The following is a 13,006-nucleotide window of genomic DNA, read 5'->3' on the forward strand; positions in this document are numbered from 1 at the left end:
ATAGTTAAAACAAAGAAACCTGAACCACCCAGTCCTACACCAGCACCAACCCTTGGTCTAGGTAGAGGGTCTATACTTAGTCGAATTAAACCTCCCAGGTACAAATAAATTATAATTGCTAAACAAAATCTATATTTATTTGAATTATATTTAAGTTTTATTCAGACATAATTATAAATCGTAACATCTAAAATAATTGTATTTTTTAGTATTCATTTTCAGTTCATGAAATTTTTTATTTTTTTTTTCTATAGTCTTCAGATACATTGTTACAGTATATGCTTTGTTACATTCCATATATTTTTATATATTTTCTATATATTTTTAAAAAATATACAGGAGAGTAATAAACATGAAATTAGTAATATAAATATGTTTAACATTATAGTACTAATGTACATCTTTATAGTTCAGTTGTACAGCCTATTGAACAGCCAAGTATTCTTGGACCATCTGGCGATGCTGCGGGAGTATTAGGTAAACTGTCAGATCTTACAATAGAAGATACTGTCAGTTCAACTGATATATACTACCAAAAACCTAAATCAACTCTTCGACAGGGCACTGAAGGAAAACCGTAAGTTTACATGCATGTATCATTTTTGTAAAACTATTTTAAAGTATAAGTGGAAAACATCATAAACTACATAATAAAACTTTAGGGTACAATTGAGTGCCAACTATATCAATCTGAAATTGGAAGCTGGAAAAGGATTATTCAATTATGAAGTAAAATTTAATCCTGACATAGATTCTAGACCACTTCGTAGAAAACTTCTTAATCAACATTTACAAGCACTTGGACGAACAAAAGTATTTGATGGAGTTATACTCTATTTGCCACAAAAATTAAAGGAAGATGTAAGTAATAATAATAATAATAATAATAATAATAACAACAACAACAATAATAATAATAAAGAATAATTACGTACTTACTCACAAGGCATACAATTTTTAGTCAACAATTTTTGAATCTACACATCCTATGGACGGCTCAACAGTAACATTGACACTAATATTTAAGAAACAGCAAAGCATGTCTGAAAACATTCCATTTTTCAATGTTCTACTTGGCCGTGTTATGCGAGCCCTTAGCTTAGTTCGCATTGGTCAACATAGTTTTAACCCAAAAGGAATACATGCAGTACCACAACATAAATTAGAAGTATGGCCTGGTTATGTGACTACCATTAATGAATACGTAGGAGGTTTAAAGTTGTGTATAGACGCAAAACATCGTGTTATGCGTACAGAAACAGTACGTGATATGATGTAAGAATTAGAAATTATTTTTCTAAGTATTTGATGTTATAGAAGTAATCTAATAATATGCTACTACAATGCAGGGTTAATTTAGGGAGCAAGCCGAATATGAGAGATCTGATTATGAAGGAATTAATTGGATTATCTGTATTTACCAGATATAATAACAAAAGTTATTGTATCGACGATATTGATTGGGATAAAAACCCAACATATGTTTTTGAGAAAGGAGATGCAAAAATATCTTTACTAGATTACTATAAACAACATTGGAACTTACAAATAAAAGATACTCAGCAGCCACTTTTAGTTAATTGTGCAAAAACTAAATCATCGACTGGTGCGGTAAGTCATTTGTTTCTGTTGGTATTACTAAATAATTAATAATTTTGATTGTGAAACTTTTCTATACAGCCTCAAGAACAACTGATACTCTTAATTCCCGAGTTATGTTTTGTAGCAAATTTAACTGATAGTATTCGTTCAGACTTCAGAATAATGAAGGATCTGGATGCATTGACAAAAATGTCACCCAATGCTCGTCGTGATGTATTTAGGCATTTTGTACAGGAAGTACGAAATAATGATATTCCACGACAAATATTAAGTGAATGGGGTTTACAGCTGGAATCAGATTTAGTTGCCTTTACAGGAAGAGTTTTAGAACCTGAAGAAATAACTTTTGGTCAGAACAAAAAATTTAGACCGCCACCTCATAAACCGGCAGACTGGGGTTCTGCAGTTTGTAGAAACCATATGTTACGCACAGTAAGGATTTTTTGTACATGCCTCATTCTTATACAACTTAACAATAGTACTAAAATCCAGTCGATAAGTGCTGAGCGGCGCGATCACGCTTTCTTAATTTCATGTGGAAAAATACTGTATATAGTAGTTGCAATTCCATAATTGATTAAGTAACACTTAGTGTTCCTACGATTACGAATTTATGGAAATCTTATAACAAATTAAAACTATTATTATTTCATATTGTTGATACAATTGAACCTCACGGGCTCATTCCGTTCCACTTTTCAACACCAAATGCGGTTAATACTTTATTTGTATTTTTAGCCACATTTAAATCACTGGTGTGTCTTATATTGTCAAAGAGACACGAGATGCACCGAAGAATTTGTTGGTATGCTTAAAAGTGTTTCAAAAGCAATGGGTATGAATGTTAGGGAACCACGGATAATTTGTTTACGAGATGATAGGACTGAAACATATATTCAAGAATTACGTAGAAACATTCAGCAGAACATTAATCTAATGGTTATTGTATTTCCTACAAATCGAACTGACAGATATTCTGCAGTAAAGAGGTCAGATGGAAATTTCTAAACTTTTAAAGTGATTATGTCTTATTGTAAATCTGTCATTTATTGTTTAGAGTATGCTGCGTAGAAATGCCTGTACCCTCTCAAGCAATTATGTCGAGAACTATATCTCGTGGTGATAAGCTAAAAAGTATAACAGAAAAGATTGCCTTGCAAATTAATTGCAAATTAGGTGGAGCCCTTTGGGCACTGGCTATACCAATGGTATGGAAATAACATTTTGAATTCTAATTTTATTCAAATAAAACAAATATAAATCCTAAATTTGATTCTACTAGGATAATTGCATGATATGTGGTATAGATGTATACCATGGAGGTATTGGTCAATCTACAAATCGAAGTGTCGCAGGTTTTGTTGCAAGCCTTGACAAACTACTAACAACTTGGCACAGTAAAATTTGTCTACAAGGTCGTCACCAAGAACTAGTAGATATGCTCCAAATCTGCATGATTTCAGCATTAAAAGCTTATTACAAGGTACTTCCCAATTTACAATTGTATGCTGTATTAATATGTTGCATGGTTAATATTTTATATCGTAGCATAATAAACGTTACCCGGACCGCATTATTGTTTATCGAGATGGTGTTGGCGATGGTCAAATTGAAACTGTTGCTAAATACGAAGTGAAACAATTATTAGCAACATTTAAAAATATAGAACCAAGCTATCAGCCAACGTTAACTATTATAATAGTTCAGAAACGTATTAACACACGATTATTTGCAAAATGTGTAAGTTTACAAATAAGGAAACAAGCTTCAAGAAATTGTGCTGCTTAATCATGCAAAATTATTTTTATACTTTAGTCCATGGGCTTGGAGAATCCATTACCAGGAACAGTTGTGGATACATGCATAACCCGAGCTTCTCTCTACGATTTCTTTTTGGTCTCACAGAATGTAAGAATGGGTACAGTGTCACCGACTCATTATATTGTTGTTTATGACAGCAAAAATATGAAGGTAGAACATATACAACGATTAACGTACAAGCTTTGTCACTTGTACTATAATTGGCCTGGTACTGTAAAAGTTCCTGCTCCTTGTCAGTACGCTCACAAACTTGTTTCCCTTGTTGGACAAAACATACAGTTGGAACCTCATCAGTCGCTTGCCGATACATTGTTCTACTTATAAGTTATTTTTTAAGACAGTTCAAAACAAATTTAAACCGAAACTATTCAGACATATAAGATCTCAATATTTGTTATACAGTTTTATTACAATAGAATCAAAATATTTGTACATATTTCCTTTATTCACTTTTCTCTGGAGATATGAAAAACAATAAATAAAAAGGTAAACTTTCTTTTATTTATCGAACATAAACGTTCAATCTTTCACGTTTATATTCTATATTTTATAGCAATAAAAATATTATATAACTAGTATTATTTGAAGGTATTATATAGATACTTAAAACATTTTGTTTCGTTAGAATATTATTCGACTGCTTAGTATTTCTAAGTGTATATACCAAAAATATTATGTTTTCATAAATACAGAATAGATAAGGTAATTATTGTCATATGTAATAGAAAATTATGTGCAAAGGTAATAGAAAAAAAACTCTGTTCTATACTGTAAGCAAATACTATATTTTTGTAATAAATTATTACAGTGAATTATTACTATTTTATGTCAACACATTGTCTACTGCAGCTAATTACTGTGAAACTAATGTTTTAATTCGTGAATCACTAAACACATATAAATCATGTATTACAAAAAATTAAGTCTTGGTTGGACACGAACTTTGAACCTTGTACATGAATATCCAATGTTTTAGCGACTTTATCAAATGCGTGCTTCACCTTAATCTACATATTAGAACAGACCCAATGAAATACGTGGGCTAATGACTATCTTTGTCTTTTAATTTAATGCAAATATAAACCACGTCTGTGTTCACATTTTCGGGTGTGTTACACTATATACATACATCACTGTTAGAGAATACAAATATTTTCTTCAATACTCTTAAAAACTATCACTACAGTCGATTAGTGTAGAGTGTAGAGGAATTTATTTATGTGCTTACGTATGTGTTTACAAACGACCCTGCCGATGAGAATTCAATACCTAGAACGACGTGAACAAAATGCGTGTATCCATAGTCGTCCACCTTGACTTGAAAGCACGCATATGTATACATATGTTCGTGCAAGCGCACGTTTCTACGTTACAACGCCCTATGTAGTGTGAGAGCATTAAAAGAAGCAATGGCGTAACAAAAATTATACTGGTTGAAAATTGTATCACAACTAATGTATCACACACATTTTCAATTATGTTACGTTAACACTTCTAATGTACATCACTCATCAATCGAAATGTGTCCGTGACTAATAGTACGTCACATTATTTTGAATCGTAAAAATAAAACGCGATTAATTTTACGATTAAACTATCGAAATCGATTCTAAACAAGTATATATGCAAAAAAAAATTGCATTATGAGTAATGCTGAGTTAAATTGAATTTTAAATACTAGTTTAGATAATGAATGATGAAATTAATGCAAACTATTACGTCAAATGTAACTTGAAATCTTATGAAATAAAATGATTTTATTTATGTACACAAAATTATACAAAAATATTTTATTTTGGTTATGTTGTTAATGTTTGCACAACAATTTTTATTTTACATTCTAAAGAATTTTGTTGCAGTGAAAATAAAACTAAAATGATCAGACAATTTAGTGCTGATAGGATTTAAAATAACAATATTAAATAGTACATAGATACTAAACTGCAAGCAAATCTGATGTTTTGAACATGACATGAAAATTTATGGGACAAAATACCTTTGACTGAATACTCTAATGTCTTTTGTGGTGGAAAAAAACTAAATAGAGAAAACATAAAATAATAAAATATGTTTGATTACACATTAAAATTTTACACTGGATTGTTAATTCTTATCATTTATATAATCCTCAAGAGGGCATAATTTAAAGACTATTCCAAGTGCACATGACTAATGAAGTCCTAAAGCCTAAGGTTTTTGATATTCTGATGTGAAATGTGAAAATCTTAATAAATGAATGGTTATCTTAATAGACAATTTATATAATGATTGTATTATGCATCTCACTCACATGATAACATATATAATCTATTTTAAATTTATTATTTAAAAATACATTGAATGCAACAATTACTTACAAATTTAAGGTGCAACATTTTATTCATTTTCTTTAAAGAATAAATAAAAATCAATTAATACTTCTTTTATTTAGTACTTAAGAATAAATCTATATATCTTAAATCTTCATAGATGAATGTGAAATGTAACTGCAACTGTTTTCCTTTCAGCATCCACTTTTCAAAATAAAGGTTTTAATAATGTTAGAATCTAGTATGTGCGTATTGTGAACAAAATTCACCTTTTATTATCAAGCATTGCCAATGAACGGAGAATTCCGAATGCTACATCAGACGTTTGCTACAGGTAAATAGTATTTTATTCCAGTAACAATGGATCTGATATGGGTGTACTCTGTTTACTACTTACTATTTGAAAGGTGCGTTTTACTCAGCTCTTATCATCAATAACTAACGTTTCTCGGAAGGATGTAGCGCAACTAGAATGACCTCCGGGAGGATCCACCGCATTGCGGTGTTTAGTCGACAAGATAGTTACGCCACTGCAAAGGAGGCAACCGCATGTGTACGTAAATACGTACATACGTATGTGTATTTACGGTCGTGGCGTATCGCGTATCGAGTCGCCGCCGTCGCCGCCATTCGAGTAGTTAGCGCCTGCGTACATCTTGTTTACAACTGCGGAGCTTACCATACACATGACCTTTACAAGATGGACATGAGCGCCTATTTAGCTGTCTATGCGTGCGACGGAAAAAAGTTCAAGATCCGTGTGTGTTGTTTGTGAAGAAAGTCGTTGTGTGTGGGAGGAACCACGGAATCGGGTGATCTCTAGCTTGGTTATTGTGAAAAACAGTCAAGCCACAGGTTCGTGATCACAAGTGACGCGGTATTTGTCGCTCGCACGCGGGCGGTTGGGGGACGAGAGGGATGGTGGGTACTAAAGGAGACCCAAATTTTTCACCTCAAGCAGATGTGATTACCGTGGACAGATTTTACGTGCGTCCAATCTGGAGTGCTCATGTTCATATCAAACCATGCACATTGCAGTAATGTTAACTGCACCGTGAACTCCATTTGTGTGTTTCCTTCCGTAAAGTGCTCGGCACATAAGGGGTGTGGGAAGAGAAGTGCGTGTTCCTGCATCGTCCTGGAATGCTGTCGTGTTTTGATGTGCCTACTATTGCGCATGAAAAAATCGTCCTGCCCTTGACAATAGCCTATTTACCCGAAGCGGACCGCCTTTATACCGCGCCAACCAACGATAACAAGGGTTCAACCACCCACCTGCGTGTGCGTCGCCTGCGTGTCCCTCTCTTTCTCTACCTCTCTACGTATTTCCTCTAAACGTACTCGCAAAACGAGCAAACAAGCGAGTAGCCAAGAACGCGCGCGCTCACGCTTTCGCGCGTGTGTGTGTACACGTGAACACGCCCGCGTATGTCTCTCTCTTGTATCATCGTGTGTACAAGCATATCTTTATATGTACTGCCTGTGTATGTATACGCGCCACCATTGTGGACCACCACGCAGTAAATTGTGTTATTCGATGCGGTAAACAGGTGCACGAGCCTTGCTTGCAGCCCAGAAAAACAATTCTCAGAGGCTCCATCGTTTACCTGATAAAGATATTTAGACGAATGTGAAATACGTGAATGCTGGCGAATATTGTTGACCATAGTCTGTGTCTAAACCTCTCCGGGATACTGGAGCAACGAATTGTGGCGGGCGAAATTCGAAGAAAACGTGCGTGACAGGTGGAACCCAGGCCTTTGGTGAACCGCCATCGCAGAAAACCGAGCAGGTACATTCGTCCGTGTTTTCTAAAAATCCGGCAAGGAGGGTTTTCGACATGTATCATACGACTATGTATTTCTTAAATCTCTAACCACGGAAAACGTGTTTAGTCAATAGCACGTCTTTGCTCGAACAGCAGCGGAAAGGCCGATCTATGCGACGCCCTTAGTACACGTTAAGTGCACATGCACTGTGGTGGCGTGTTATTGCTTATTTACCCCCGACACGTGCTTCCACCGTTAGCGTGCTTCGAGTACAACGATATCGACGACGACCTTTTCACGATAAAAGCAGGACGTCGGACACGTTGCGCGTAAAAAACAACACAACACAAGTGTACGAGTTTTAAAAAAATGTTTCCTGAATTTTTATGATGTGTGTGAGAGTGATCACTCGTGGTTGGATTGACTTGGATACTCTCGTCGTTGCCTTTCTTCAGTAACAATAGTTTGAAGCGGAAGTGTTTTCCCGTATGATCTCTTTGACAACGTGGATGGAAATACGGATTCTGCTACGATGAACTATCGCAGTAACATGTTGTGGTGCAAGACGCATATGATGAATTGATTACTAACGACTGCGTCGTACCATGTAAATGGTACAAAATAGTGTCACTTGAGGACTCGTAAGATTCTTCGCAACGACGGCCTTTTTGATCGTCACCGCGGCGATGTCTTCGGGCAGGGGTTTAGTCTCCCCTTCAGGAGGACCCGTTGTTCGCTGCGGACATGTAAAGAAACTGAAGACCCAAAAGAAGAAATTCTTCGTCTTACGAGGCGAGGCGCCTGGATTTCCCCCTTGTCTTGAATATTATGACAGTAAAAAGAAATTTGACAACAGGCAGCCGCCGAAGCGTAGCATCTTGCTAGACAGCTGCTTCAATATCAATAAACACATGGACACCAAACACAAGCATGTTATCGCGTTGTACACGAAAGCCGAATGCTTCTGCCTGATCCTCGAGAATGAAAAAGAACTGGACGAATGGCTGAATGAGATGCTTTTACTTCAGGGCGGAGATTTAGCCGATGGAGAGCAACCTCGGCCTATATTTGGTAATGCACTATTACGGTTTGAATTAGAATTAGACCGCATATTGGGGACGAACGTTTCACTCGTAAAAAAAACTCGACGGTATTTTCGGTAAAAGGTTCTCCTCGGTGTTCGAAAATATGAGCGGTACTAAACTCCGATGTTTTGGAGTTTCGAGCCAGTTGTTTACCTGTTTTTTAAATGCGTCACTGCCTAGGTATAATGTCCCAGTAAAAAATAATGAAAACGAGAAACAAAATAAGACATTACCGTTTTGTTAACAAATGCAAATTATGTTTTTGTTGTTTATCAACAAGATTTGTAACAATATTTTAAAAGAATCAAGTGAAAAGGAGTCAATCTTTTAATATATTTACTGTTATACATTAATAACAGTTTTTTAAACGTAACTTTTATGGAATGTAATACTTGTACATTATTATTCTACATTGTATTAGGTATCTAAATATTTAAATGTTCATGTGATATATGAATGTAATTTAAGTATGCAGTTTATGTATATTTAATAGTGAGTTATGCAGTCAAGAAGATATTTTTCACACTCTGGTATTCAGAAGAATCTATTTCTATGATTGGTCAATGTACTTGTAGCAGAAAGAAAATAACAAATATAATTGTTTCACAGCACTATGTTATATATTATCAATTATAGTGAGATATAAATATAACATTTTATTTCAGAACATGTGTGGCAAGTTACAATGCAGAAAAAAGGACTTGGTGAACGAAAGAATATTCATGGTCCCTATAGGCTATGTTTAACTGATCGAACATTAAGTCTGGTGAAAATTGGGGAAACGGATAGTTCAGATTTTCTTGAATTTGCTGTAAGCTCACTATCTTAATAAATGACATAGTCTGAGATGTGTGAAGGAACATTTTAAACTTGAAAAACATGACTGACAATATATTTTTATTTCATAGTTGAATTGCATCAGACGATGCGGACATATGGATCGTATCTTCTATATGGAAGTAGGTCGTTCAGCAATCACTGGTGGTGGAGAATTGTGGATGGAAGCTGAAGACAGCAACATAACACATAATATGCATGTGTCTATCATGAATGCTATGAGTAATTCTAGTAACAACAAAGATGATGTGGGGCCACGGCAGAGGAAGCGTAGTTCCTCTGCAACTGAGGCCAGCAAGCCAATCTCTGTCTTACAACGTCGCCATACTGGGCAAAAGGTCCATAATTTTTCACCACTTGGTAAGTTTAGACATTAAAGATTTCTATATATCTTGACATACCACCAGCTGCCTATTATAACTCTTAATCATAATTATTGTCCATAGAAGCACTTTTTTAGTTATGTAAATAAGTGCACATTTATTATATTTTAGTGTTTTATTTTCTTTAACACTATACAAGTTCCTTTTTTTAATCCATGTGTGAGTTGTTATCAGAGACATTGATTTCTATACATGATACTGTAACTGCACTATACTTTATGCTTTGAAAATATGAATTAAAACACAATACACACAATTAGAAAGTCAGCTTCAGAATAACACAGATGGGTTGCGGGTATTACAGAGGAACACAAGACGCACAAGGAGCAGGTGGAACCAGTGCAGGAACAGGAGCAGTCTATTCAGACTCAGAGTACCTCTTGCAATACAGTCACGGGTCTGTTTCCTGTCATTGTAGTTGTATTGCTTTTTTCTTCTCATGCGGGTATTAAAGGGTGACAAATGTGATAGCAATTCAGGATAATCAAATCTACCATTACAAAATTATTGTTTCAATTGCTTATTCGTATTAGATAAAGATTTAAATCTTTATTGGTGCTTATAAAGTGGTTACTATGGTCTACAAAGGATTGCATCATTCATTTCTTCGTGTTTGAATATAATCGAAAAAATAATTGGTAAAACTCTATGTATCATCATAAAGTGAATTCGAATTTAAAAGATTTTAATATTCAAGTAATTCAATTTTATATTGGCCGTTGGTTTCCAGAAATATTTCATGACTGTATAAAATGATTATAATGATTGCATAGTTATCTGATATTATGACAAAATTTGTACAAGATTTTATCGGTTTTCCAGTAGACTCGGAAGTTCCCTAGTATTGCACAATATGTTTCAATATTATTCACGTGACGTACTTGCATTAAAGCGATTGCGTAGAAGAAAATTGTGACCTGCACATGTTACAACATAAAATGGTACAATTTCAAAAAAATCATCTGTTAGGAAAAGATACCCTTGTTCTCAAAATTAATAAACAATGCATAGTCGTTGCATCATCGACGAAAACCTTGGTCGAATTTTTATCACAAGTATCATTGCGAGAGTTTAAATTTTATTAAAAATATATAAAAGTGGAAAAGTAGTTGTATGACAGTGAGAGCTGTGTGGTTTGCAGCCGTTGCTGGTACCGGGGCTGGAACTGCTGGGATTGCCTCGACTAATACCAACTGTGCCACTACCACTAGACGTCGTCATTCGGTAGCGAGTCATCCCCATTCCGTCAATAATTCCCAATCCATTCATGTTACAACAAGTGCAACCACAACAGCAACTACCACCACTATCACCATCACTACGACCGCTACCGTGACCACCACAACCACAACCGCGACAATATCCCATCAGAGAACCCTGTCGCTGCCCTTAGCTGCCGTTATTATCAATCAAATGCAATCATCTAAAAGATCAGTTTTACGCTGTATGTATTTTTATTTGGTCATACGATAAGTCAGCAAGAGATATTTTTTTGTTTCTCTTTTAAGTGTCTCTGCCTCGCTGTTTCCTGTTTTCTGTTCCAACCCATATCTATTTCTTCATCCCTCTGATCGGACGTTAAAGTCTCGATAAAACTGCTCGTCAAATCGAAGCTATTATTGCTTTATCGTACAATGTTTCGATCCTTCGCCAGATTCTTGCGTTCTGTCGTAGATACTATACGTATATGCCAGAAGCTTCTACTCGCATGCGATCAGTTGCACGTCACTTGATAACAAAGTTACAATTTGTTACTTCTGTTTCTTCGTCGTGGAAAGCGATCAGTGGAATACTTCACGCGGCATTCATGCCCTGCGCATAGGTTATATTATGTCTGATTTCTCCTGCCATTTTGGAACCATCACTCTGATCACGATCCCATTGCTTGTACCTAAAATATATGTTTAAATGAATAACAAACTGTATACATGAATATGCATAAATATATACGAACCGATATGGAATCATTTGGATATGCAAACGAACTAACCGCTGCTACGCTGGGACCATGGATGTTTTTCAAACTTTGTTACCTGGGCTATATGTTCCGGGACGATGTTTCTAACCAATATCATTTTAGGTCCGAACGGGCGTGACAGATGCGACAGCCTTCCATCGAGGGCTCGTACCAGCAGCGAGAGTCATCCTACATCGGTAATGAGCCATTCGAGGAATAGCCACTTCGCGTCTCACATCCTGAGACCACATTCGATGTACGTGAAAGGCCTTTCCTATTCACCACCGATCGCTTCGATGCCTATTAGCCCCGCTTCTGGAGCCTGTTCCACGGACTCCGCGGGATCATCCCTCTCAATGGACGATGGTGGCGAAAGTGCGTTAGAGGAGAGCGCGGTCTCACGATATGGGCATTCGTTGACGCCCGATGAACCGGTCATATTAGAGGAGAATGGAGACGATTATGCTCCTTGGTCTTTATCACACTCGAATCCGAAGTATTCGCCAAATTTCAAATCTCATTCTCCTTCCCAGGTGGGTGGAGATTCGTGTAGCCTACGAAGCAATGATTCACAATTTAACCTATCCAATTTCCTGTCTTGGCAGCAGAGTTCCTATATAGATATGTATAGTCCTTATGGATCGAGCCCTGGTCGCAGTGGAGCCTACATGCCAATGAGTTCGGGGACAGGTCATTCGCATTCACGAGGGTCATCATTAGTTGAGGAAAGTAATACTTTACCAGAGGGTTACGTACCTATGGCACCCGTTGGAAACAATGGATATGTCGATATGGAGCCTTCGCATAGTCACAATGGCCATTTTCCTGACGACATGTCGCAACACGGTGGCAGTAGTTGTTCGGTTACTTCTGGCACGCCTAGCACAGACTTACGGTTTTCCGAATATCATCTGGATAAGGTGGCGAGCTTTCTACCACCTGGAGATGATTTAACTAGACCAGCGAGAGCTTATTCGATCGGTTCTCGGCCAGAACCCACAAATAGGCACCGTAAAAATAGGTATGAAATTTTAAGTAAAATTCACCCTTTCCTTTGTTTTTGTTAATATAAATTTATGTGCATAGGATGTTACAAAGTAAGTATCATGTAATGTATCGAGAAAATATGAACTCTTAAATAATAGGAAAAAGCCAGACGAAGATGAAAGAAACTTATATTTATATTTGTAAAGTTAAGTATATATATATACTTAAACTTATATATATATATATATATATATAT

The 13,006-nt window shown here is 35.9% G+C and overlaps 2 protein-coding genes across 3 annotated transcripts in view; both read left to right on the top strand.

The window, feature by feature from the left end:
- The first annotated feature begins 14 nt into the window (after window positions 1-14).
- LOC107190791 (piwi-like protein 1) lies at window positions 15-3,779 on the top strand. Its single transcript, XM_015579674.1, has 11 exons — window positions 15-98; window positions 410-577; window positions 663-861; window positions 962-1,275; window positions 1,350-1,611; window positions 1,681-2,034; window positions 2,341-2,591; window positions 2,660-2,810; window positions 2,885-3,085; window positions 3,151-3,342; window positions 3,418-3,779. The coding sequence occupies exons 4-11, from the start codon at window positions 989-991 to the stop codon at window positions 3,745-3,747; spliced, it is 2,028 nt and encodes a 675-aa protein (XP_015435160.1). The 5' UTR covers window positions 15-98; window positions 410-577; window positions 663-861; window positions 962-988; the 3' UTR covers window positions 3,748-3,779.
- A 4,294-nt stretch (window positions 3,780-8,073) lies between these two features.
- The window catches only part of LOC107190792 (insulin receptor substrate 1), an 8,592-nt gene continuing 3,659 nt past the window's right edge, over window positions 8,074-13,006 (top strand). The window contains exons 1-6 of one of the 2 annotated variants that reach the window (XM_015579675.1): window positions 8,074-8,572; window positions 9,252-9,397; window positions 9,495-9,783; window positions 10,111-10,203; window positions 11,887-12,296; window positions 12,369-12,784. In XM_015579675.1, coding sequence (XP_015435161.1) covers window positions 8,188-8,572; window positions 9,252-9,397; window positions 9,495-9,783; window positions 10,111-10,203; window positions 11,887-12,296; window positions 12,369-12,784 — 1,739 coding nt within the window. In that variant the 5' untranslated portion in view covers window positions 8,074-8,187. The remainder of the gene's footprint in view (window positions 8,573-9,251; window positions 9,398-9,494; window positions 9,784-10,110; window positions 10,204-11,886; window positions 12,297-12,368; window positions 12,785-13,006) is intronic. The other variant, XM_015579676.1, reaches the window with a different exon arrangement.

Source organism: Dufourea novaeangliae, unplaced genomic scaffold (assembly GCF_001272555.1).
Source record: "Dufourea novaeangliae isolate 0120121106 unplaced genomic scaffold, ASM127255v1 scaffold222, whole genome shotgun sequence".
Classification (NCBI taxonomy): Eukaryota; Metazoa; Arthropoda; class Insecta; order Hymenoptera; family Halictidae; genus Dufourea; species Dufourea novaeangliae.

Bases quoted from the DNA above. Each gene is read 5' to 3' on its own strand.
- LOC107190791 (XM_015579674.1), top strand. From the start codon at position 989: ATGGACGGCTCAACAGTAACATTGACACTAATATTTAAGAAACAGCAA. The intron at 2,811-2,884 runs GTATGGAAATAA...TGATTCTACTAG, and splicing joins GGGCACTGGCTATACCAATG to GATAATTGCATGATATGTGG. The intron at 3,086-3,150 runs GTACTTCCCAAT...TTTATATCGTAG, and splicing joins CATTAAAAGCTTATTACAAG to CATAATAAACGTTACCCGGA.